This window comes from Equus caballus, chromosome 6, assembly GCF_041296265.1.
Source record: "Equus caballus isolate H_3958 breed thoroughbred chromosome 6, TB-T2T, whole genome shotgun sequence".
NCBI classification, from domain to species: domain Eukaryota; kingdom Metazoa; phylum Chordata; class Mammalia; order Perissodactyla; family Equidae; genus Equus; species Equus caballus.
In genome coordinates this window covers 77757748-77780625 of record NC_091689.1, presented here as the reverse complement: position 1 = coordinate 77780625, position 22878 = coordinate 77757748, and the positions used below count along the sequence as shown (strand labels likewise).

The following is a 22878-nucleotide window of genomic DNA, read 5'->3' as shown; positions in this document are numbered from 1 at the left end:
GTTCATCTTACTGAGAAGAATGGATGTCCCAAATGCCGGGACTTCTCACAACTTGCCTGTGACTTTAGTGCTGTGCACACCACTAAGTTGTCACGTTTTCCATTTTAGCAATGTCAAGCTACCTCTTTATCATTAAATATGAACTACCTGAAGTAATCAGAGCATTCATGGGACTTGAAGAAAATACTGGGTATGTCTTATGTTCTCTCTGTAACGTTAAGTGATTCACTCTACTTGGTCTTTTCTGATCCTAACATTCTTGTCTCTCTTTGTCTTCTAGAGAATGGTACCTCAACGGCAACTACCTCGTCATATTTGTGTCTGTTGGAATCATTCTTCCACTTTCTCTTCTTAAAACTTTAGGTAAAGTCAATTTTAATTTTTCTTTTCATTTCATTTTCTAATAGCTAAGCTGTTTGTAGATGCCATATTCACCTTCCAGAATTTCTCTGCTAACTCCTAGGTTACCTTGGTTATACCAGTGGATTTTCTCTTACCTGCATGATGTTTTTTGTCAGTGTGGTAAGTGATTTATTGACATGCTCTTTATAGCTTGGTGAGCATGAGATGCTTTTAGTGACTGAATTAATGTTCTCATTTTTATTCAAGCACTTCACTAACATGAAATAGTTCTTGCATCACAAGCAATTTTCTTATATTCTAATTTGGAATGAGAAAAGAACAGTCATGTGTTTAAAAATAGTTGTTAGAATGTCAAGGCCATTACTAATTGTATGTTCTAGACACACTGAATGTATATTTGGACAAAAGGAACACTTCAGGCAGGAATGTGACAATAACCCAATATTTAGAAAGGAAGAGGAAGAAGACGTGAAGAGTCTCAGAAGAGAAATGAGTAGGCCATAGAATTAGCCATATCTGCATGAATCTGCCATTTTCTCTTACACATTCTACCCATGAAGAAAGGACAACCATAGTGGACCCAAAAAGGGGAATTTCTTATAATATGGATGCCCAAAGAGGCAAAAGAGGAGGGGCGACTTTTTAGTGAACCATATTATCGTTAGTTTAAAGAAATAAAAGATTTGAAATGTAGCAAGGAAATTCTCATCTTTCTCATTGTTGAGTCTGAATGAAGCTTGGGATAGATTCATGCAAAATACTGTCCCGTGTTGACTCTAAGGGGCAGGGCAGCCAATCATAGTTTCAATTCTTTCCTTAGCACAAAGGTTAGAGAGTCTCCATTGCCCAATAATCTGAAAGGAATCCTGAGGAGAGGCCCCTCACCTCTACCTCATAAGCCATATGGATTTTTGTTTTATTGTTTTTCTCAAAAGGCTGATTTTTTCTTTCTTTCTTTTTTTTAATGACCATGTCTAGGTGATTTACAAGAAATTCCAAATACCCTGCCCTCTGCCTCTTCTGGACCACAATGTTGGAAATCTGACATTCAACAATACAGTTCCAATGCACGTGGTAATGCTACCCAACAACTCTGAGAGTAGTGGTGTGAACTTCATGATGGATTACACCCACCAGAATCCTACAGGGCTCGATGAGAACGAGGCCAAGGGCTCTCTTCACAGCAGTGGAGTAGAGTATGAAGCACACAGTGATGACAAGTGTCAACCCAAATACTTCATATTCAACTCCCGGGTAAGTCACAGGCCTGGGGATGTGCCCTCTGAGTTTTTATGTCGTAAGCTGAGATGGCCTGGCATTGCCATCTGTGTTGGAATGCTAAACATGCTGTGTTGTCTTTGTTTTGCAGACCGCCTATGCAATTCCTATCCTAGCATTTGCTTTCGTATGCCACCCTGAGGTCCTTCCCATCTACAGTGAACTTAAAGAGTAAGGCAGTCATCATTTTAGCCTTCTAATTTGCTTTGAAAATGAGCTCATATGTTCAAAGGTGTTTTATATAGAAGCGTAGTTTATAGCTTTCTCTTCACAGAAAGTTTGTGCTACAACCACTTATCAGTAATGTACTTTAACCAAAAAGGTACGAATCAGCCCCCTCACCTCATTACCTATTCTTCCACCCTAATGGTCCAGGGGAGAGGTTCAGGGCAGGGGGAGGGGGAGCTGAGGCTGTAAGGATTTGGGCAGGCATGGGGAATGGGAATTTGAATTTTGGTAGAAAGAAGTGATGTCACCTAAACTGGATATGATGGCACCCATGAAGATGAAAAATTTTAGTTAGAGTGGCCTTGCTAAGCCACTGATGTCACTTGTGGTCACTTCCTAACCCTTACTTGCAAGACATTCATCACAGAGATGTGCCAATATCTGGCCTTCATTATCTTATCTGTACATGGAGACTCTGGTTAGACAATCTTGTTTCTTCCAGCTCATATTCTATGACTTGTTCATATTCCTTTCCCTTTGAGGTTGTTGACATCTACTTGGGGATGAAGTGGATCTGAGCCCACTACCACAGCTTCTTTCTTTACCCTTAGGGGACAGTGTCATGTAATAATTCAACTTCTTTAACTCAGACATCAATAACCTCAGTCTTTGTTCTCACTAAATACCAATAACTTTCCCCATAAATTCTGATCTACCTCATAAAAACTTTTTGGAACACTTTCAAGTGTTTTGATGTCTTTGATTTACTTGAAAAATCGTATGTAGCAGTTACTCTAGAGGCCTGAGAATTGACGTTAAAAAGCTGGGTGCCCTCTAGAAATGGTTTCCAGAAACTACAGGAAACAATATCAGGCTTCCTGGTAGTCTGAACTCCTGGAGGTAGCGCTTAGCTGATTCTAGTAGGTTCTTCTCCTCATTAAACCCGTCGCATTGTGAAATATGGAGGCTTCTACACCAGGAGCCAATTTAATCCTCACATTAATTACATCCTTAAATCTTCAGTAGACAAGCTTACTTATCAACATGAAATAAACAGGTGCTCTTCCAGAAAAATGGTTGCTTCTAAGACTGAAGATCCAGTGTTTAAGAAAAATGGAAACGAATCCTCCGCAGCTCTCTAAGATAAATTTAAAGAAGCTATATTTCTGCACTAGAAATGTGGTTTTATAATGAACAAAACAGACATAGATTCTTCCATTATTTTTTAATTTTATTTGTAAAAAGTGATCTTTTCATAAGTTTAGAAAAACAAAACTCAGTGTTCTTTGTCTTTTCAGTCGGTCCCGGAGGAAAATGCAAACAGTTTCAAATGTTTCCATCACAGGGGTGCTTGTCATGTACCTGCTGGCTGCCCTCTTTGGTTACCTAACCTTTTATGGTAGGTCACTCTGTCACAGTCATTCTCTTTGTGCAAATCCTAGTTGGACTGATCATTAACCCGGGTAGGTATAATTCTTTTAATTACCCTCTATAAGCAGCATGATCTGTAGATACATGTATTCAATTCATATACTTTGTCACTTGACCTAAGAAAATGGGACCCGAACCAGTCTGGCTAACAGGCTACAACAATTTGTGAATAACACATGTTTCATAAAAACCACCCTTCAAATTTAATTATTTTCCTTAAGGTATAAGTTATATTTATTTGGCTTGACTCTCTAGGCCATCTCAAGCTAGGAGCAATGAGAGGGAATCCAATTGCATGTTGTAAAGCTCTTTTGGTGGAGTAACTACTAAGCAAATGGCAGAAAAAGTACAAAGTCCTTGAATTGGAACTTGCTTTTTATTTACTGGTCAAGTGGAATCTGGGGGCTTAGAGCATTAGGCAAATTTTCTGGCTTATCCCATTCTATTCTGTTGTAGTGAATAGTTCCCTTAGAAAAGAGAAGGATATGACAGCATTGCCTTCAATCTAAGAATGTACTACCAAAAGGAAAAAACTGCCTATGGCCACATTAGATTTTGCCTGAAACATTTCCTCTTTTTGTTTTTCTCCCCGAAGTCTGAGTATACAGTTGTATATCCTGGTTGTAGGTCTTTCTAGTTCGTCTATGTGGGATACCACCTCAGCATGGCTTGATGAGAGGTGTGTAGGTCCGCGCCCAGAATCCCAACAGGCAAACCCTGGGCCACCAAAGCAGAGTGCACAAACTTAACCACTACGCCAGTGGGCTGGCCCCTCCTCTATGGCATCTTAACAGGATGCAAAAGGAGTAGGATTCCCTTCCATGAAGCATGGCCCTATAGACTAATTTCAGGGGATCAAACATTGACCTGGTAGCCGATGTTCACACTAATCTATGTTCTCAACATAACTATATTTTTTGTATAAACCTCTCTAACTTTTTGGATTTTTTTCCTGATTTGGTAAATTAAATTGATTGCAAGACAAATTAGGGAAGAAAGGTATGAGGAGAGCACATCTGCTTGGGTTTTATTCTATTTGACTAATATTTGGCTGTTAACCAAGCACTCGCTTTAGATTGGACAGCAACTCCTTGCTGGTTGTGAGTTAATGAAAGTCAGGCCAATACCATTGAAGGTATTTTTACCCCCCACTTTGTCTGATTTTGAGGGGACTAGTGGGAAAATCAAACTTCATCTGATTCTAAAAGCACCTCCATGTCATTTGTGTCTGGAATTCTGAATGAATGTGTCTTCCAGGAAGGCAGCATCTCATTCTTAGAGCAACATTCATTGGGAGACCCTGTAAAAGTCATAGTAACTCATTCTTGCATGTTACTTATACTGACTCCAATGAGTTTCGAAAGACAAGCAAAAGCTTGACAAAGCCCAAAAATATGTGTTTCAGTATCGTGTTGGAGTCATAATTGTTGACTTGAAAAAATATTAGAGATCATTTGTTCTAGAATTTCCCTACTGGGTTCAGAGAAGCTGCATCAGGGATAGCTGGGCAGGTGGGGACAGAGGAAGGTGGTAGGATGTGAGGGACAGGCTGGTGAGGCTTGGGTCTTTCACACCCTCCAATCAGAGCCCCTCAACTTGTCATCTGTTTTGTGATGTTTCTGAAGAGCAAAGATAGATTTACCACAATGCAGATGAGCTGGAGGAGCGCCTTAGTAATTTTATATTAGCTCCTGCAACTTTATAAACTTCAGGGCCCCTTTGATCATTTGAACAAAGGTCACACAGCTTAATAAGCTCAGAGACGGGATAAAAATGGAGGTGTGTGGATTCCCAGATCTGGGTTCTTTCTACTGTACTGTGTTCCCTCTGTAAAATGTTACCATGGGTAACCAGTGCCGACTTGACAACACGCGGTGGACTCATTCTCTTCTTGCTCTTTGCAGGAGAAGTTGAAGATGAACTACTTTATGCTTACAGCAAAGTGTACACATTTGACACCCCTCTCCTCATGGTGCGCCTGGCGGTCCTTGTGGCAGTAATGCTAACTGTGCCCATTGTCCTGTTCCCAGTAAGTACATGCAGGTTTGATGAAATCTTGACCCCCGAGATTAGTACATATGTTCTCACTTGATGTGGATTTAATTTTATTGTGAGTTTGCAATTGCAGTGCCCAAGGACATGATTATTTTTATGTAGCATTTTGGAGCCATTTAAAATAAGACCATTTAATATGTAGATATAACAAATATTTTTAGATGTTAAATATTTTTGAAGTGAAGGAAAAAAGTTACAAAATTTATTCCTATTTTCCAGTTTTACAGAGGTCAAAATTTATTTTTAAACAAATTCAAAAGGCTGTTCTTCAATTTCTATCTTGTGGATCAGTAGAAATGAATAGGAATTCATATAACTTCTGAAACTTGAAAGCCAAAGCCATATAAACTTTTGAATCATATCGCATTTTCACCACAGTTTTGAAGATATTTCATTTTCTCCCCCCAGTTTTTTGTGTTGCAGTAATATTCAAAATTCACCTATTTAATCTCATTCCTTGAAGGCTAACGAGAAGGGGACTCATGTTAAGTAAATGACGTACTCGAACCAAGTTTCTTGAAAAATAGTTATATTATTCATCATATGTCTCTTCTGTTGCCCCCAGAACTGATGCATGCCCTCTGCCGACTTACACTGGGCTCGCCCCTTCTTGGCATTTGCCATTGGCGGCAGTCGTTCTGGCATCACAGAGCAGGGCAGGTTGTGGAAATTTGGGCTCCGTGAGTGAAAACCACCACCTATGGATAAACACAATTCTCCAGTCCCCTGCCACTCTTCTCTTTTCATAAACACTGAAGTTGCTCATTCATTTTAGGGGGAAAAGTAAGAGACACAGTAACCAGCACTGTTCTGTCCAGAATATTCCATAGGACCTAGCATATGAGGACAAGTCACATAATGACACTGTGGTCGCTTTAAATGCAGCTCACGTGCTGAAATATTTTTTGGCACATTCCTTTTGCATGAGCGCATGAAATCAGATCCTTATAACTATGGTGGCTAATATTTGACTCTTAAATAACATCTTGCCTTTCATATATCTGAAGGTATTTTTCAAGTGACATGCACACAGCTTTAGCCTAAAATCAGCTCCATGGTGGGTGCAACGCAGAGACAGCTGTAGGCGGAAAGTGTACCGTGGGGTAAAATTCCAAGCAAACCGCATCTCTGAGAAAAGAGTATCTGGAACCTTTGTTTTTGTGTGTAAAGATATCACTAACTAAATTTTGGCACACGGTAGGCTCTCACATCGTTACTGAATCAAAGCCTTTTATAAAAGAAATCTGTGATGGGCTTCTGTATTGCTTTATTTATAAGCGCTAAATATGGTGCTTTCAAGTTGTGGTCTCAGGAGATTAATGGACTTGGCCGAGGTCACGCAGCGGGTTGGTAACTGTTGAACTAACGCAGTGCTCAGAGCATGACGCTGATAGCTGGCATCACAATAATGGGAAGGGAAAGTCAGCCTTTCATTCACTAATGACCATGTCACTTCAACATTAAAAAGCCAGACCTCCCCATAGAAATTCTTCCCCTCTGTGACGATAAGGCTCTTGTGTAAATCTGACCATCAGGAAGGGCAATAGTTTGTAAACATCTCCCACTAGATGTCCATTAGAACCAAAATTGACCATTAGAACCAGATCTCAGAAAAATAACTACTGCTGGCCTTTTTTATGTATTTTCACTCAACAGTAGCATCTATGAAACATTTTGCACATAATTCTGCCCTGGCCCTTAGAGTGTTAATTGAGACGATCTGTGTATCATTGAGACGATCCACCTTTTCCTCTGGGTTATAAATCACTGGAGGATAGGGATGCACACAGTGACTGACTGGCACAGGATGAGTTCAGCAATGTTTGCTAAGAAAAACTGTCTCCAAAGGAGTCTTGCCTTTTCCTCAGATGTATAAACTGCCTTTTCTAGCAAAAGCATAGGCTATTCCCCTTGCCACCGTTTGCCATGGACTTCAGCTGGAATGAGGATCCTGGCTCAATGATCCATCCGTGGATGTGATGGACGACATCAAAGCAGGTCCTGCCTCCTTGTCTCAGTCAAGTCGCACAAGGCTACATTTAGAATCTTTTCCCCCAAAGTGATAGAAGTTGTTAGTGGTGTTTTTGTTTGTTTCTTTCAATTTAGAGCCACGATTTTCAATGTGTCAAATGAAAAGTCACAGCACCGTTCTCCTGACAGGTTTCTTTGAAGTAAGTTTATTTGACCAATAAGTTTATTTACTTTGCCTTGATATCCCCGCATACAAGTAGTAAAACAAACAAAACATAATCTGGATTAAAATCTGTCAGTTTTAGGTATTATTTTGTGTTCTCCTTCTTTCAACAAATGATAAGTGGGCTCTCTTTCTTAGGAGCCCAGGCAAAGATGACAAAGGTTTTGTTGGTGGTGTGTGGTTGGTTGGGTGGTTTTTTCTTTTATTACTCCATTTATTATCTTTCTTTTCTCCAGTTAGATTAGTTTTTCCTTCTTAGTGGAAGGCACAAAGTAACTGCTTGAATTGCTTGTTGAACAAATGAATAAATGAAGTGAATTGAGACTAGCTTTTTTACCAGCAGCCTAACATTTTCTCTTCTCTTTCTTCCTAGTGGGAGGGGGGTGATATGGGGCAGAGGTGTCTATTATGGGACTGCACGTCCTTCCCAGGGACTCATAATGCCATCATCAGCTTGTGCTTCCTTTTATGTAGTAAAATTCACACATCACCATGAAAAACAGAAAACCAAATAATCTGAACAGGTTTGTCAAGAACACACAGATTCAAATTCCACCCGCCACACCTTTAAAAAAAAAAAGAGGTCATGTCGCAGATTAGCTTCTTCTATTTCATTTTATCCTAGTAAAATCATTCTTTTCACTTATGTTGCCTTCAGATCTCCTGTTTTGAAGCAGACGTAGATGTAGGCATCAAAATATGGCAGGTGATGCTGTGAACTGGAATAGAGTAGTGATCCACAGGTATTTCCAACAGTCTTGTCCTAAGCAATCCTGCGAGGTGAAACCGGTTCACTTCTAAGCGATAAAAGTGGTTTTTTTTTTTAGTTCAGGCTCCCACTTTTCACTCTGCTTCCACATTTCTGAGTCTCACATTGGGTCCCCACATTAGAACATAGCACCCTCCTAATAGATTCCTGTTCTGAACACTCTGGAAATAACAGATGTTTTCTCTACAAGCTGCATAGAACTTTTCTGGAATCCTTCTGAGTCAGAGGCCATGACTGTTGCTGGGGACTTCCTCTACTCATAGCTTTTGACCCACATTTCCAGGTTCTTATCAGTATGCCCCAGTAGAGAAAAGGGCACTTAAATGAGTGGAACAGCAGGCAATGCTTTGTGGGCAATAAGCCAGAGTTGTCTCGATCCTGACATAGGTAAATAGAACTGCTGAGGACCTTTTGATCCCAGGCTCACCCCTCAAGGCAGCATTTTAACATGGAATGACCAGTGAGTTTCCTTCTGTTCTTTTCCACCACCATCTACTGCCAGTAGCAGCCTACTCGCTCCCTGTTCCTCTCTCCTGGAATGCTTTGGCAACTCTATATGCCTTGAGTTCCGTTTGGGATTTTGTTATTCCTTACTCACTATGAGGAGCAGGCTTTCGCAATTTACTCCAACCATTATTCCTGTGAACTGTCTGTGTTCTTACAGCAGTAGGCCAAACCTTAGTCTTTCTGGGAGCCATGAGACCTTCGGAAGCTGCATTTACATCCGGAGGCCCTGTACATATGGGGTTGCCTCTAACTCAGCTCATTAAATTAAATGCATTATTTTAGCAAAAGACTAAAAAGTGCATAGAAGTGCCCTCTGCCTAAAAACAACCTTTTATCTGCTTGTTTATTCTATAATGTTAGCACTTTTAGACAAAAAATCCTTAAGCACTATGTACGTACCACAGAAAGCTTATGGTAAGCCTGCTAATTAGACCAGTTTGGACAACATTGAATAGGCACTAAGTGTAGGTCATAATGTAGAATCTCTAGGCTGCTGGGAAAACGAAATCAAACAATTTGCTTTCCTCAGTCTACGTTTCAGAGTGAGTTTCATAATTTTTGCCAATTCAATGTTTAAAATCCTTACAAAGTCACTCGTGAAGCGTTTCCAGAGACTCTCTGGTTTGCCATTCTGGAAATGAGATTGCCTTTTAAACCTAAACATATGGCTTTAATTTTTGGTCGAGTGGTATGAAAGGAATGTCACATTAGTCACTGCAAGCAATTCAGCGCGAAGTTTTTGTCATTCATACGTGCGTTTCAAAATGTAGTTTACATTTTCTCTCCTTGAAATGGGTTCTCGTCTCCACACCATTAAGACACTTCAGAAGTAAAATTTGAAAGTGACAATCAATCCTAGTATTTCTAAAAATGTTAAGTCCTAGCTTAACTGAAGTGCTCACTTATTGAAAAGCCAGTAGACTAATTCCACTAAGTCAAAAGTGTCCTCTAAAAGATTCCAAAGATAAGAGTGATTTCAACTTGGTTCAGCTGTTGAAATACAAACACCACTCCCTCCCTTTACTCACAAGGATCTTTTTATCCAGTTACACGAGAGTAACTTGAGCCACTGCCACAAATGAGCCTCTCTTCACCCTTCACCTACTTATTTCAACTGCTGAAATAAGGCTGAAATCTGTCAAGGATCCTGGAGGGGGGAAAAGATTCATTCTCTTAATTTAATTCAACATTTATTGAGTGCCTGCTGTGTGCAAGACACTAAGCTAGAAATTTTGAGGAATGTTAATATTATCAGACCCTGTTCCTTGACCTGTGCGTTTATAATCTGTGGATGAGGGGCAAATAAAAGGGAAAAAGAGAAGGGCATAAATACCAAGAGTATCATATGTTTTTAAATGTGAGGTAGCAAAATTGTTAAATAAAATGCAAAATTAAGAAAAACCCAAATTTGCAAAAATTCTGTTCACAATCACATGCAGATCATTTCGGTGCTTGCCCTTCATACTTAATCCAGTTGGATGAGACATAACTAGAAACCAGCAAGGGTTTGGCTGTGCCTCTGAGTTATATATCTGGTCTGTTGTTTTATCTCCTTCTGAGATGATTTTTAAGAAAAAATTCTGAAAGCTGAGAATGTAAGCACAAGACATATCACCACGGAAAAATGACACTATCTCAAACATCAAAAATCAGCATCAAGTTTGCACAACAATATGAATGTGCTGAAAACCACTGAAGTGAACGCTTCGAAACGATTAAGATGGTAAATTTTATGTTGTGTGTTTTGCCACAATAAAAAAAATTAGGAAAGAAATCAGCATCCAGATCTTTTCTTGGAAAAAAATGCAAAACAAAGAAAATGCTTTAGAGGGATGAGAATGTTTGAAATAGTAGATAAAGTCAAAAGCAAAGCAGTGACCTTGGCTTTGAACTTTGTTGCAGATTCGTGCATCGGTGACCACACTGTTATTTCCCAAAAAACCCTTCAGCTGGATAAGACATTTCCTGATTGCAGCCATAGTGATTGCGCTTAATAATGTTTTGGTCATCCTTGTACCAGCGATAAAAGACATCTTTGGATTCATAGGTAAGTTTCAGAAAGGCATTTATTTAGTCAACTCAAGCTGATAGCTCCTCAAAGGGCAGACAGGGAGCCAGTGCTGGGAGATCGAGGATCCCCGGTCTATCTCAGCCTCACAGTATTCCTACCAGCCCAGCCAGGCTCCAGCTCGTCACTTTCCCTCCCTCCCAGGTGACACTGGAGGTTATTCACAGGATCAGAAAATGTCAGCGCTAAAAGCTATCTTATAGTTCATCTAGTCCAACTGCTTTTTCTGACATATGAGGAAACTGAGCCCCATAGAAATCAAGTCATATACCCTGGAGTGGACCCAGGATTTGGACGTAGGTCTTAATGCTGCATCAAAGGGTAAGGAAGATAGATTTAACCGACAGGATGCTCTCTCAGGTCTGTGAGGATCAGCTGAGCATTAAAGGGTACCTTTAAAGGAGAAGGAGGAGGTTGACTTTGTAAAGCATGTTATTTCCCTTAACTATGTGACCTGTTAATACATTTAATTTTTCATTCTGCTGATTTGAAGGATGACTCAAACTTAAAATACAATATAAAACTTTCAAAAATTAGGTGTAAGCACCTAGAAAAGTTAGAAGTGGATAGGAAGGGTGTGTGATGAGTTCAGCCTCCTTGGTACGTGTTTCTATTACTAATTTCCCGTAAATTTGTAACATTCAGCCTTTTTGTTGTTTATTATATGTCGTGTATACTTAGTCTGCAGCTAAATTTGGGCACATTTTAATTTTCTTTCTAAACATATTTTCTTTGAATAAGCAACCAAGACAAGCTTATAGTGCTTTGACTGCTAGGACTGGGGTAGCTGTAGATTTGGTTTCTTTAAGAAGCTTGTCCCCGGGCTCTGCCTCGGCGAGTCGGACCTGCTGTGTATGACATTGACTTGTCCTATGTCTCTCTCCTCAGGGGCTTCTTCTGCCACTATGCTGATTTTCATTCTTCCGGCAGGTTTTTATCTTAAACTGGTCAAGAAAGAACCTCTTAGGTCACCCCAAAAAATCGGAGTAAGTAAGGCTTGCAATTCTCCCCTTGTAAATTGCTCTTTGACCACTTAGAGTAAACCAGAAAATACACTTGGCTGAGAACAATGAATTGATGGACAAGAACCCCAAATCAAAGATGGGCCGAAACTCTCCGGTGGAGAGAAAGGGGGGTAGATTTCTGGCACCCAGATGATTCCAGGACTTCTTCTCTTCAAGTATCAAATGTCTTGTGTTGAGTCCTTCCTACTTGTCAAATGCTAATGGAGTGTTCCCACAGGTGGACATGTGTGTCAGTTTCCACCCCCACCAAGCCATTGCTGCAACATCTACAGGAAATTACGCAGGAAGGAATTAGGCTCCCTAGCAGAGTGTGAAATAATTTAAGCATTTCGGTCTTATTTGTTAGGTTTGCAAGGCTAAAAAGAAAAAAGATGCTGCTTTTTTTCCCCCTCCATAGTACCTTGTTGTCCCCTGGTATGGACTGAGATCCAGAACAGAACCATTTGTTTTCCAATTAACCTCTTTAGACATAAAATATAGTTTTATTAAACTAGAGAGTATATATTTCTTTTCCATAACTGTACTACAGAAACATATACTAGAAATAACTTTTTTCTAATAATTAAATGTTATCAATGACTGCTTAATAAAGTCTTATATCAAGACTTGAAATGAATGGCTCTTACAGCATTACCCTGAATTTTGCCTGGGAGCCATTCATCTCTTGGGATGGGTCAGGGATTCAGGCCAGTCTGGTATCAAAAGCTCCTCCTATCATCTCATCCCCAGATTTCCACTCTATGCAGTCCATCTTCTTGGACGTTGACAGCAGTGTGACCTTAGCAAATTACTTGTCCTGTTTGTGACCCATTCTCAGTTTTGCAAGATGTAAAAATGAGTAAAATTATCTCCTAGATTCTTTCTAGTGAAAAAAATTTTAGCTGCTGCTTCCTCGTATATAGAATTAGGAGGGTGATCTGTGTGGTAATATATAAGGCCTCTTCCAGTGTTGAAATTCTGAAATATTGTGTATTACATATGCATACACATATATACACTCTGGGTTTTTTTCAAGGAATGTACAACATATTATTAGACTTTTGCTTTTATTTGTTTGCTTTATAAAATCTAATACTGCTCTTTTATGACTCACCCTCTTTCACCTAAAACATTGTGAGCACTCCCTAGGTCATTAATCTTTTTTCCATCACTTGATTTTTAATGATCACGGGCTGTTCCATCATTTTGATGTACCAAATCAATTAACCATTATTCTGTTTTGAACATTTGGAAAGAACATAAATCTTTCTATTGTATTCACCCTCTTTTGCCAACTAGGGTTCTAAATAGACTGAACTGCTAGGCATGGACATCTGAGCTACAAGAATAATATAATTCAATATGAAAATCAGATCATGGCCTTAGGTAACCAACTTATACAAGCAAACTGTGCTAAGTCAGTATGGTTCCTGTGTTCCCTAACAAGTTCGCTCTGACTTACAGGCGTTAATTTTCCTTGTGGTGGGAATCATCTTCATGATTGGAAGCATGGCACTCATTATAATTGACTGGATTTACAATCCCCCAAATTCTAAGCATCACTAACCCGAGGAAAAATACTTTCTTTTCCTATTGGAAATGGTTGCAAATTATGCTCCAAAAGACCTTTGTGTTATCTTGATTGGAATGTTATCCATAGGAAATAACAGGAAGATTCCAAAGACGTTTACTAGTAACATCACCGGGGACCTGCGGAAGAGAAAATCATCGTGTTGGTCAAGAATGGCTGTTTGTATGTTTAAAATCTGTGGTGCACATTTCTACCCAGGTTTTACTGGAGCAGTGTGAGAAGATGTATTTTTGCTGCTGTACAAGCAGAATAAGTGTAACTGCATGTAATGGCCATCAGATTCCACCCTTTCCCCTACCCTCCCCTTCCTCCTCCTCAAAAAAGTACCAAATACTTGTATTCTCAGAACATCAAACCAAAGTGCCCTGGTGGCAAAGCCATCACCACTTAATGCCTTCCGCCAGTCTTGCACCAAATACTCTGGGTCGATGTAGTAACAGAGGCAAAAGGCATGTCTTCTGAACTGTCCCTGTCAGACACATGAACGATCAGACACCAGGCTAGAACATCTTATTGTCAACAGTAAAGGAATATTTTGCCCATCCTGTTTGTGACATTGAATTAGTGACTTCTTTATTAAATAGATTTTTTGTAAATGTTAAAACATCTGACTAAACATAGAGAGGGGCTTTATTTAAAATATAGAGCAACGACAAAAAAAATAAGCATTATTGCTTACAGCTCACCTGCCTGTTCTGGAAGCATTTGCTTTTTAATGTTATTCCTCGTCCTCTTGTCATGCTTTGTCATTGAACAATGCTCTCCCTCTCGTCTTCCATTCTCATTCAGAATTTTTAGAAGGCCACGATTCATGTGGAGATATGCTACCCAGTATTGTTTGATACATTTTTATTTGATAAACATTCAGTGCAGGAAACTGTGATTGCTATACGTTTATGTATATAATCTTATTCTGTAGTCATCAGAATTTTAATGTATGGTACAGTTGATTTTTATTTTTTACATGTGTAGTAGTCTCTCTTCACAGTCCAAACATTTATATTATTGGGGGTGGGAGGGAATTAAGTTGATCGGCTCAAAAATCCATTTGTATGTATCTGTCTATTGGGGATATTTTAAATTTGAGACCTAAGTTATATATAGTTCAGTAATGCTCTTCAACATTTACGATAATATCATAATCATATACAAGAGAATAAGTTCTTTATTTGCAGGTAATTATCAATCCTAAGGTCATTCTTTTAATTTAGCTTGTCTAGTATAGGACTTGGTTTATTTTAGCTTGCACAGGTGTTCGCTGACATTCGTTTGCCATTTAATACAATGTTGACTGGTTCTCCACAAAAATAAAAGTGCTAACATCACAAAGAGATGCAAACTATTATTATTGCTCACTTCTGCAACATACTTACATGAAATGGACTTAAAAATTAGTACTTACTGCCTAGAATTTCTGGAGCTTGCTACTATTTTTTTTCAAATCAGTAGCAGCATTTGTTGTATATTTTATATTTTTAGTAAAGCCAAGAATGAAATAAAAGTATCGTATATGTCTGATAATGTTAAGTCATATTTCAATAGTTTTTCTAGAATGTGCCTTAAGAAAATATATATTTGTTTTGTGCATTACTTTTTAGAGGCATAATACTGTAACATGGTGCAAAGCTATGGAAATTGAGCATTACTAGAAACTATCATAACTTGTGAGTTACTACTATTGGAAAAAATTTGCCAAAGAGCACCTTTAAGACATATTTTCATTTTCATTCATCTAAAGAGTGTATCAAAATAGAAAGTGGAAATAGGTACCTTCTGAGTGTTAAAAAAAATGTTTAATCTGAATGTATTTAAATGTAAATATCAATGATTAATCCAAAAAAATTGGAATACTGTAAAATCTGTATATATTTTGAATGCTTTATGTTTGAAATGACTAACTTGAAAATATCAACATGTGTAATTTATAAATATTCAAGAGCAATACTGTGTGCCAAATGATAAAGCGCCGTCTTGTTCTCAGAGCCATCTTCTGGATTAGAGTTCATATGGACTGCAGGGCAGACACACATATGGTATCTTGGACTGGTGAATTTAACCCCATTTATAAACAGATGAAAATTTTATTTTCTTATTTCATTTATAAGATGGTTCAATGTATTGGGAGGCTTTTTTTTTATTACAGAAAGTGTATATTGGTATATAATAAATGAACTTATCAAATGACTATGATGTGATTTTCTTTCTATTGTTGAAGGCTGTGAATTATTTGCATAAAAAATTTAAATCTAAATAATATCTTATATTGGTATATGTTCCATTTTTATCGTTACTTTTGACATATAACTAACATGTATAGGTGTCAAAAAAATAGTTGCCATCTTATTTTGGCAAAATACACAGCTCACCCTAAATCATTTTTATTTTATGTCATCACATATTTACCTCCTAGAATGAATGTGGAAGAAATGAGTCTCTTTGTGGTTAATTAGGGAGAATTCATTTAGAATGGAAAAAAGAGAAAATAGAAGAAACATGAGAATAGTAAAACAAAGACATGGGAGATTTGAGAGAGTGGAAAGCAACATGGGAGCACTGAGGATTGGGTAGAAACAGACTACTAGCGGCATTGACAGGTCATATGGTGAGTGTATGCTTAACTTTCTAAGAAACTTCCAAATGGCTCTCCAAAGTGGCTCCCCCATTTTCATTTTCATCAGTAATATATAGGAGTCCCAGTTGCTCCACAGCCTTGCCAACATTTGGCATTCTCTTTTGTACTTTACAGCCTTTTGAGTGGGTGTGAAATGCTACCTCATTGGAATTTTCATTTCCATTTCCTTGATCACTAGTGTTGTAAACTTTGCATGCATTTAGTGGCCATTCATGTCTCCTTTTATGAAGTGTCTATTCAAAGCTTTTGCCCATTTTTAAAATTAGGTTGTCTTTTTGTTGTAGATTTGTCAGAGGTCTTTATATATTCTTTATATATACATGTCCTTTGTCGGATTACAAATATATTTTCCTAGTTTGTGATATGCCTATTCATTTTCCTAAGATGTCTTAATTACATCCTTCTGGGGCCAGGTCTTTATAGCTTGAAGTTCTGCAATTTCTGTCTTACTGAGATAAGATTAATTAGAATGGTCTTGTCATAATTAATGTTTAGATTTTCAAATTTGGAGGGTACGAGTCTTCTTTTTTTCTTTTTCTTTTTGTTGGTATATATATTTGCCTTGTAATTAGCTTTATTTAATGTATGCTAACCTAGTTCTTGTTTTATAGAGATATCTGGTTAAGAATAACTTTTTCTAAGTTACTTTGAATCTTGATTAGGAAACCCAGTACTACCTAGATAGGCCCAAGACATCAAAAACCATCTCTGGCTATTTGTAATCAACTTTATATTAGTTTTCTCTGCCATTGTTACAGGCACATATCGATGAAACAGGAGAAATGACTTCATTTGTTTCTTACCTATCAGCTTGGAAGTTCTGCCATTTTCTCTTGATTCTGCATTTTCCTTCATGTGCAGAAGCAGTTTGCATAGCCTTGCTCCTGCAGCATGCACCCTCGTGGGTGTCTTTTCCCAATAAAAAGTTTTGTGCTAATTATTCAATAGACAGTGTTGAAGAAACTGATTGAAAAACTCAATTTAGAGCTTTTCTTCACACCTCACACCAAAATGAAAAAGTTCAATGTGAAAGCCAAAACCAGTAGATATTTCAGGAAGAACTATTGATAGCTGCGTGTGAAAGTAAAACACAATGGAAGAAATCACAAAGGCAATGATGAATACATACAACTAAACAATAGTAAAAAATAATTCTGTACATTAAAGAATAAACAATTGAAAAAACAGTAGCTAGTATAAAATACAGACCAATATACCCTCAATGTGTGAAGAGATAATACAAATCAACAAGGGAAATACTAAGAATCTAATAGAAGAATGGGCAATGGACATGAAATCACAGAAGAAAAATGAATGGTGAAGTATTTGTAATGGTTTGACCTCACTATGAATCAAAGACATCAAGTAAAAACACAATCAAATACAATTGCTTTGTCTACCGTATTACTAAAATAAAAAAAGAGAACCTTCTGTGCTGGTGAGTGTGGGGAGTTGAGTTTGTCTCATTCAATGCTGGTAGCAGAAATCTTGGCTCAGTTGTCTGGAAAGAATTCTGGCAATACTTATAAAGATCCCACAAAATGTTTGTAGTAGCCAGAATGGCCCCCCAAAGATGATCACTTTCTAGTCCCTGGAGCCTGAGAATATGTTAGTTTACATGGCAAATAAATCTTCATAGATGTAATTGAAGTACAGATCTTAAAATAAGGAGATTATCTTGAATAATCACATGAGCCTCGAAAATCAGAGAATAAATTAACAGATTCTAGTACCTTCATAGGCTGAAATATGATGCAGTCATTAAAAATGTTTTCAGGATCTTGCCCTGTGGCTGAGTGGTTAAGTTCATGCACTCCACTTCGGTGGCCCAGTGTTTCGCTGGTTCGAATCCTGGGCGCTGACATGGCACCACTCATCAAGCCATGCTGAGGCGGCATGCCACATGCCACAACTAGAAGAACCCACAACTAAAAATACACAACCATGTACCAGGGGACTTTGGGGAAAAAAAGGAAAAATAAAATCTTAAAAAAAAATGTTTTCAAATAATCATGAATTTCAAATAAAAAACTATGGTATAATATTAAGTGGGAAAAAAACAAGAATAAATGCTTTATTATCTCAATTTTACATATTAAAAATGCATGTAGTATAAAAACAGGAAGAGAAAAAAAGAAATAGGACTAAAATGTTAAAAGTAGATATTTGTAGGTAGCAAAATAACGAGTGATGTTAGTTTTGATCTTCATATGTTTCTGTTATTTTCTAAATTTCCTACAAAGACTATTCCTTTTGTAGTTAGGAAAAACTTTTAAGAAAGAGAAAAGTTTTTCTGCCAATTTGTATTTTCTGGAAAAAGAACTAAAGCATGCTGCCAATTTCTATACATTTTTATATATTCAACTGAGTCTAAAGGCAGAATTGGATAAAAGTGCAGTTCACAACTGGGGAACCATCGTTGATGACTGAAGCAGAAGCTGAAAGGATGAGGCAGACCCTGGCCAGAGGTGGGGCTGGGAAGAGACGGGAATGACTTGTTGAAAAAAATGGTGTAGCATAGCTAGTAGACCAGGATTTGAGCCGAACCCACGTTTTGAGCAAGTCACTTGATTTGTTGAGCTTTAGTTTCTTCATTTTTGTTGGAATGATTTCTGTGTAATGCAGTTGCCAAGATCATTTAGCTTGGAATCATTGGAAATATCAAAGGCCCTTATAACATAGTCTCATCTCTAGTACAAATGTTTGGCAATAGTCATAGATGAGGGATCACCAGAGAGCTTCAAAGCACACCTTGCAGCAATGATTTCTGCAGCTTGGTCCTGTAGGTGAATAGATAAGTCAAATGCTTCTGAGGAATACTATGCCTTACCACTCAAGCTGAGTAATTAATGGACAAACATTTATTCAGCGAAGACCACACATCAGATGCGGCCGTAGGCACGGTAGTATAGAGTAATCTAGGTCTTTACGTAGCTTACAGTCTAGAGGAGGGGGCACAGGTATACAGATAGTTACAACATAAAATGGAAAATGCTATATTATATACTCAGGATTCCTTGGAGCCTCCAAAGGGAGTGCCCAAGTCAGCCTTGGGGAGAGAGAAGTAGTCAGATTTTGAGCAGCAAATGCCCCCTAAAATGAATCCTAAAGGACACATTGGAGTTATCAGGCAAAGAGATGGAGAAGCAAAGTGAGCAGCGTGCACAAAAATGATTCCTTCAGGGAGCCCCCACCCTACACATACTCACAAATACATATATGCATACACCTTCCACATCTACTGTATTAGATTCTTTTTGCTGCTATAACAGATTACTACACACTTAGTGACTCAAAAGAGCACATTTTATTATCTTATAGGCAACAATAGTGGGGATCAATAGAAGCCCCAGCAGAATCATATAAAACCAAGCAGACCAAGTAAAACAACAAAGATTCTTAAAATTAGATTGTGATTAGTACTACAGATGTAAAGTAGGCCAGGAACTGTGTGCCAAATCGAAAGAGTAACTGCTTGCTACAATAAAAGATCTAAATAGACAAAATGTCTAATACACAACTGAAAATCACCCATCATGCCAAGAACGAGGAAAATTACAACTTGAATGAGAAAAGATAATCAACTGATGCTAACACTGAGACAAATCAGATGTTGAAATATCTGAAAAGGATTTTAAAGCAGTCATCATGAAAATGCTTCAATGATCAATTATGAATTCTCTTAAAACAAATGGAAAAATAGAACATTTCAGCAAAGGAAGTGAAGTTATAAAAAAAGAGTCAACTGGAAATTGTAAACTGAAAAGAATAATAATAGAAATTTAAAGAAAAATTCATTGGATGTGCTCAGGAGTAGAATGGAGATAATGGAGGAAAGAATCACTGAACTTGAATAAATATCAGTAGTAATTCACCCAATACGAACAACAGAAAGGGAAGAGAATGGGGAAAATAAAGAAAGGAAAGAACAGGGCTGTGGACACTGTGGGACAAAAACAAAAATAAAGTGAGCATTTATATTACCAGAGTCCCAGAAGGAGAGGAGAGAGAGATTGGGCTAAAAGACAATTTGAAGAAATAATGGCTGAAAACTTCCCAAATTTGGTGAAAGACACAAAGCTATATATTTAAAAAGCTGAGAGAATCCCCAAAAGGATGAATCCAAAGAAATCCATACTAAGTAGTAGTCAAACTTAGGAAAACTAAAGAGAAATAAAAAATCTTGAAAATATCCTGACAGCAACAACACATTACCTATAGGGGAACGTTAATTCAAATGTCAGAGGATTTCTCATCAAAATATGTGGAGATCAGAAAGAAGTGGCAGATTTTTCAAGCACTAAGAGAAAAGAACTGTCAACTGCAAATTTTATATTCAGCAAAATTATCCTTCACAAATGAAAGAGAAATAAGTAGCAACATTCTAGAAAAAGAAAAACTAAAAAAATTTTTGCAGATCTATCCTTAAAGATTGACTAAAGGACATTCTTCAAACAGAAAATAAATGATAAACAAATGTTAGAGCATCAGGAAGGAAGAAACACAGGAAAGACCAGAAATATGGACATATACAATAGATTATCCTTTTCTTCATCAGTTTTATAAATACATTTCCTGATTGAAACAAAAATTATAATACCATCTGATATTCAAGGCAATGATTTTTTTAAAGCAGGGAAGGTAAAAGAGATTTAAATTGAAGTGTGGTTTTCACAATTTGCCCAAGATGGTAAAATGTTGATAACAATACACTGTGATAAGTCACATATGTATACTGCCATTCCCAGAGCAAACACTACAAAAATGATTAATAGTAAAATGGCAGACTTAAACGATGACGTATCAGCAATTACTTTAAATGTAAATGGTCTAAGCACATCAATCAAAAAACAGAGATTGGAAGAATGAAGAAAAATCATGACCTAACTCTATGCTGATTACAAGAAACTCACTTTGATGTCAAGCAATGGGCTGGCTCTGCTCCCCATGATCTGAGCCAATTAATCACAATGAGTTAGGGATGGAGAAAGGAAGTTTTAACTTAATTAGTCAGTATAATCAGGAAGATAGCAGACCAATGTCTCAAAAAAACCATCTTCCAAAAATTACAGAATCTTGAGGTAGTTATATAGGGAAAATGGGCAATAAGGAGGGGTTTTCCTTCAGGCATGATGGACTTCAGGGTCTTTTATTGTTCCATTCTTCTGTTAGTTGTGACGGATACCTTGTAGGTATGTTTCCTGCCTGTGATCAACCTGCTCCTGGAGAGAAACTCATAGAACAAAGTTCTAATTTATCAACTATCAGAGAGTACATAAATTGGAGGCCATAAGCCAGGAGAGCATGTGAATTTTTTAGAGTATGTGCAGAGCAGCAAGTAGCCACATAAAAGAAAGGCTGGGGCCATTTAGTGTAACAAGATGGCCTCACTCTTGCTCACTTATAACTTCAAATTCAATGGGATAGGTAGGTTGAAAGTAAGAGTGGGAAAAGATATACATGCCAAAAATTAATAATAATAGAAAAGCAAGAGTGGCTATGTTAATATCTGATAAAGTAGACTTCAAAGGAAAGGAAATTATTGAAGACAAAGAGCTGTCTCTATCATGTACATAATGATAAAAGGATCAATCCAGCAGGAAGACATACCAATCCTAAGTGTGCACACATCAAATAGCAGAGCCTCAAAATACATGAAGCAAAAAGGGACAGAGTGGAAGGAGAAATAGATGAACCCATGATTATAGCTGCAGGCTTCTCCACTCATCTCTCAGAAACTGATAGAACTACTAGACAGAAAATCAGCAATGATGGAGACGATCTGAACAACCCAATCAACCAAGAGGTTCTAACTGATATATACAGAACACTCCACCACCACCAGCAGAATACAGTTTTTTCAAGCACCGATGGAACATCCACCAAGCTATAGACCAAATCTTGGGCCATGAAATAAACCTCAAAAAGTTTAAGAGAGTTGTTGTCATACAGAGTGTGTTTTCTGACCATAATGCTATCAACTAGAAATCAATAACAGAAAGGCATGGAAATTAAACAACACACTTCCATACAATCCATGGATAAAAGAAAAGGTATCAAAGGAAATTTTAAACACATAGAACTGAATAAAAGTGAAAAAACAATATGTCAAAATATGTAGGATGCATCTAATGCAGTGCTAAGAGGGAAATTTATAGCACTAAATGCTTACATTAGGAATGAGAAAAGGTCTCAAGCCAATAATTTAAGTTCCTACACTAAGAAACCAGAAAAAGAAGATCAAAATAAACCCAAAGCAAGGAGAAGGATGAAAGGATAAAGATAAGAGCATATATCACTGAAACCAAAAATAGGAAAATAGAGAAAATCAATGAAAGAATAGCTGGTTCTTTGGAAAACTCAATAAAATCAATAAACTTCTAGCAAGATTGACAAAAATAAAAAGAGGAAAAGATGCATTGTGTCTCAGTTTAATAGGCAGCATTTTTCCTCCTCTAACGGCACTTAAAATACTGTGCATCTTAAAATAAAAACATCTACATTTAATAAAGTACACTTTTGTAAAAAAAAAAAAAAAAAAGGCAAGCTTATTAGCCATCTGTGGTCAAAAGGATATAGGCCCATTTTTTTAGAGTTTCTGTACACGGTAGTACAAAATGGTATGGGTACCATCACCATGTGCCAGTCTAATTCCAGGATGGTAGGGAGTGTGTGTGTGTGTATGTGTGTGTGTGTGTGTGTGTGTGTTTTGAGGTGGGATGGAGGGGGCTGGGCCAGACCAAAGGAAGGTTACAAAAAGTAACCAAATAAAACACAAACCCACTGCCATCTGGATTTTTTCCCAAATCAGTCTGATT

General features: G+C 37.6%; 1 protein-coding gene across 10 annotated transcripts in view; it reads left to right on the top strand.

The window, feature by feature from the left end:
* Positions 1 to 15613, top strand: part of SLC38A4 (solute carrier family 38 member 4) — a 70339-nt gene extending 54726 nt beyond the window's left edge. For 5 of the 10 annotated variants that reach the window (XM_023643433.2, XM_001489564.6, XM_070271299.1 and 2 more), the window contains 10 exons: positions 109 to 190; positions 281 to 363; positions 464 to 522; positions 1342 to 1617; positions 1733 to 1812; positions 3108 to 3208; positions 5145 to 5269; positions 10668 to 10812; positions 11722 to 11819; positions 13302 to 15613. In XM_023643433.2, the coding sequence (XP_023499201.1) occupies positions 109 to 190; positions 281 to 363; positions 464 to 522; positions 1342 to 1617; positions 1733 to 1812; positions 3108 to 3208; positions 5145 to 5269; positions 10668 to 10812; positions 11722 to 11819; positions 13302 to 13403 (1151 nt within the window). In that variant the 3' untranslated portion in view covers positions 13404 to 15613. The remainder of the gene's footprint in view (positions 1 to 108; positions 191 to 280; positions 364 to 463; positions 523 to 1341; positions 1618 to 1732; positions 1813 to 3107; positions 3209 to 5144; positions 5270 to 10667; positions 10813 to 11721; positions 11820 to 13301) is intronic. The other 5 variants (XM_070271293.1, XM_070271292.1, XM_070271295.1 and 2 more) reach the window with 1 other exon arrangement.
* Positions 15614 to 22878: the final 7265 nt, after the last annotated feature.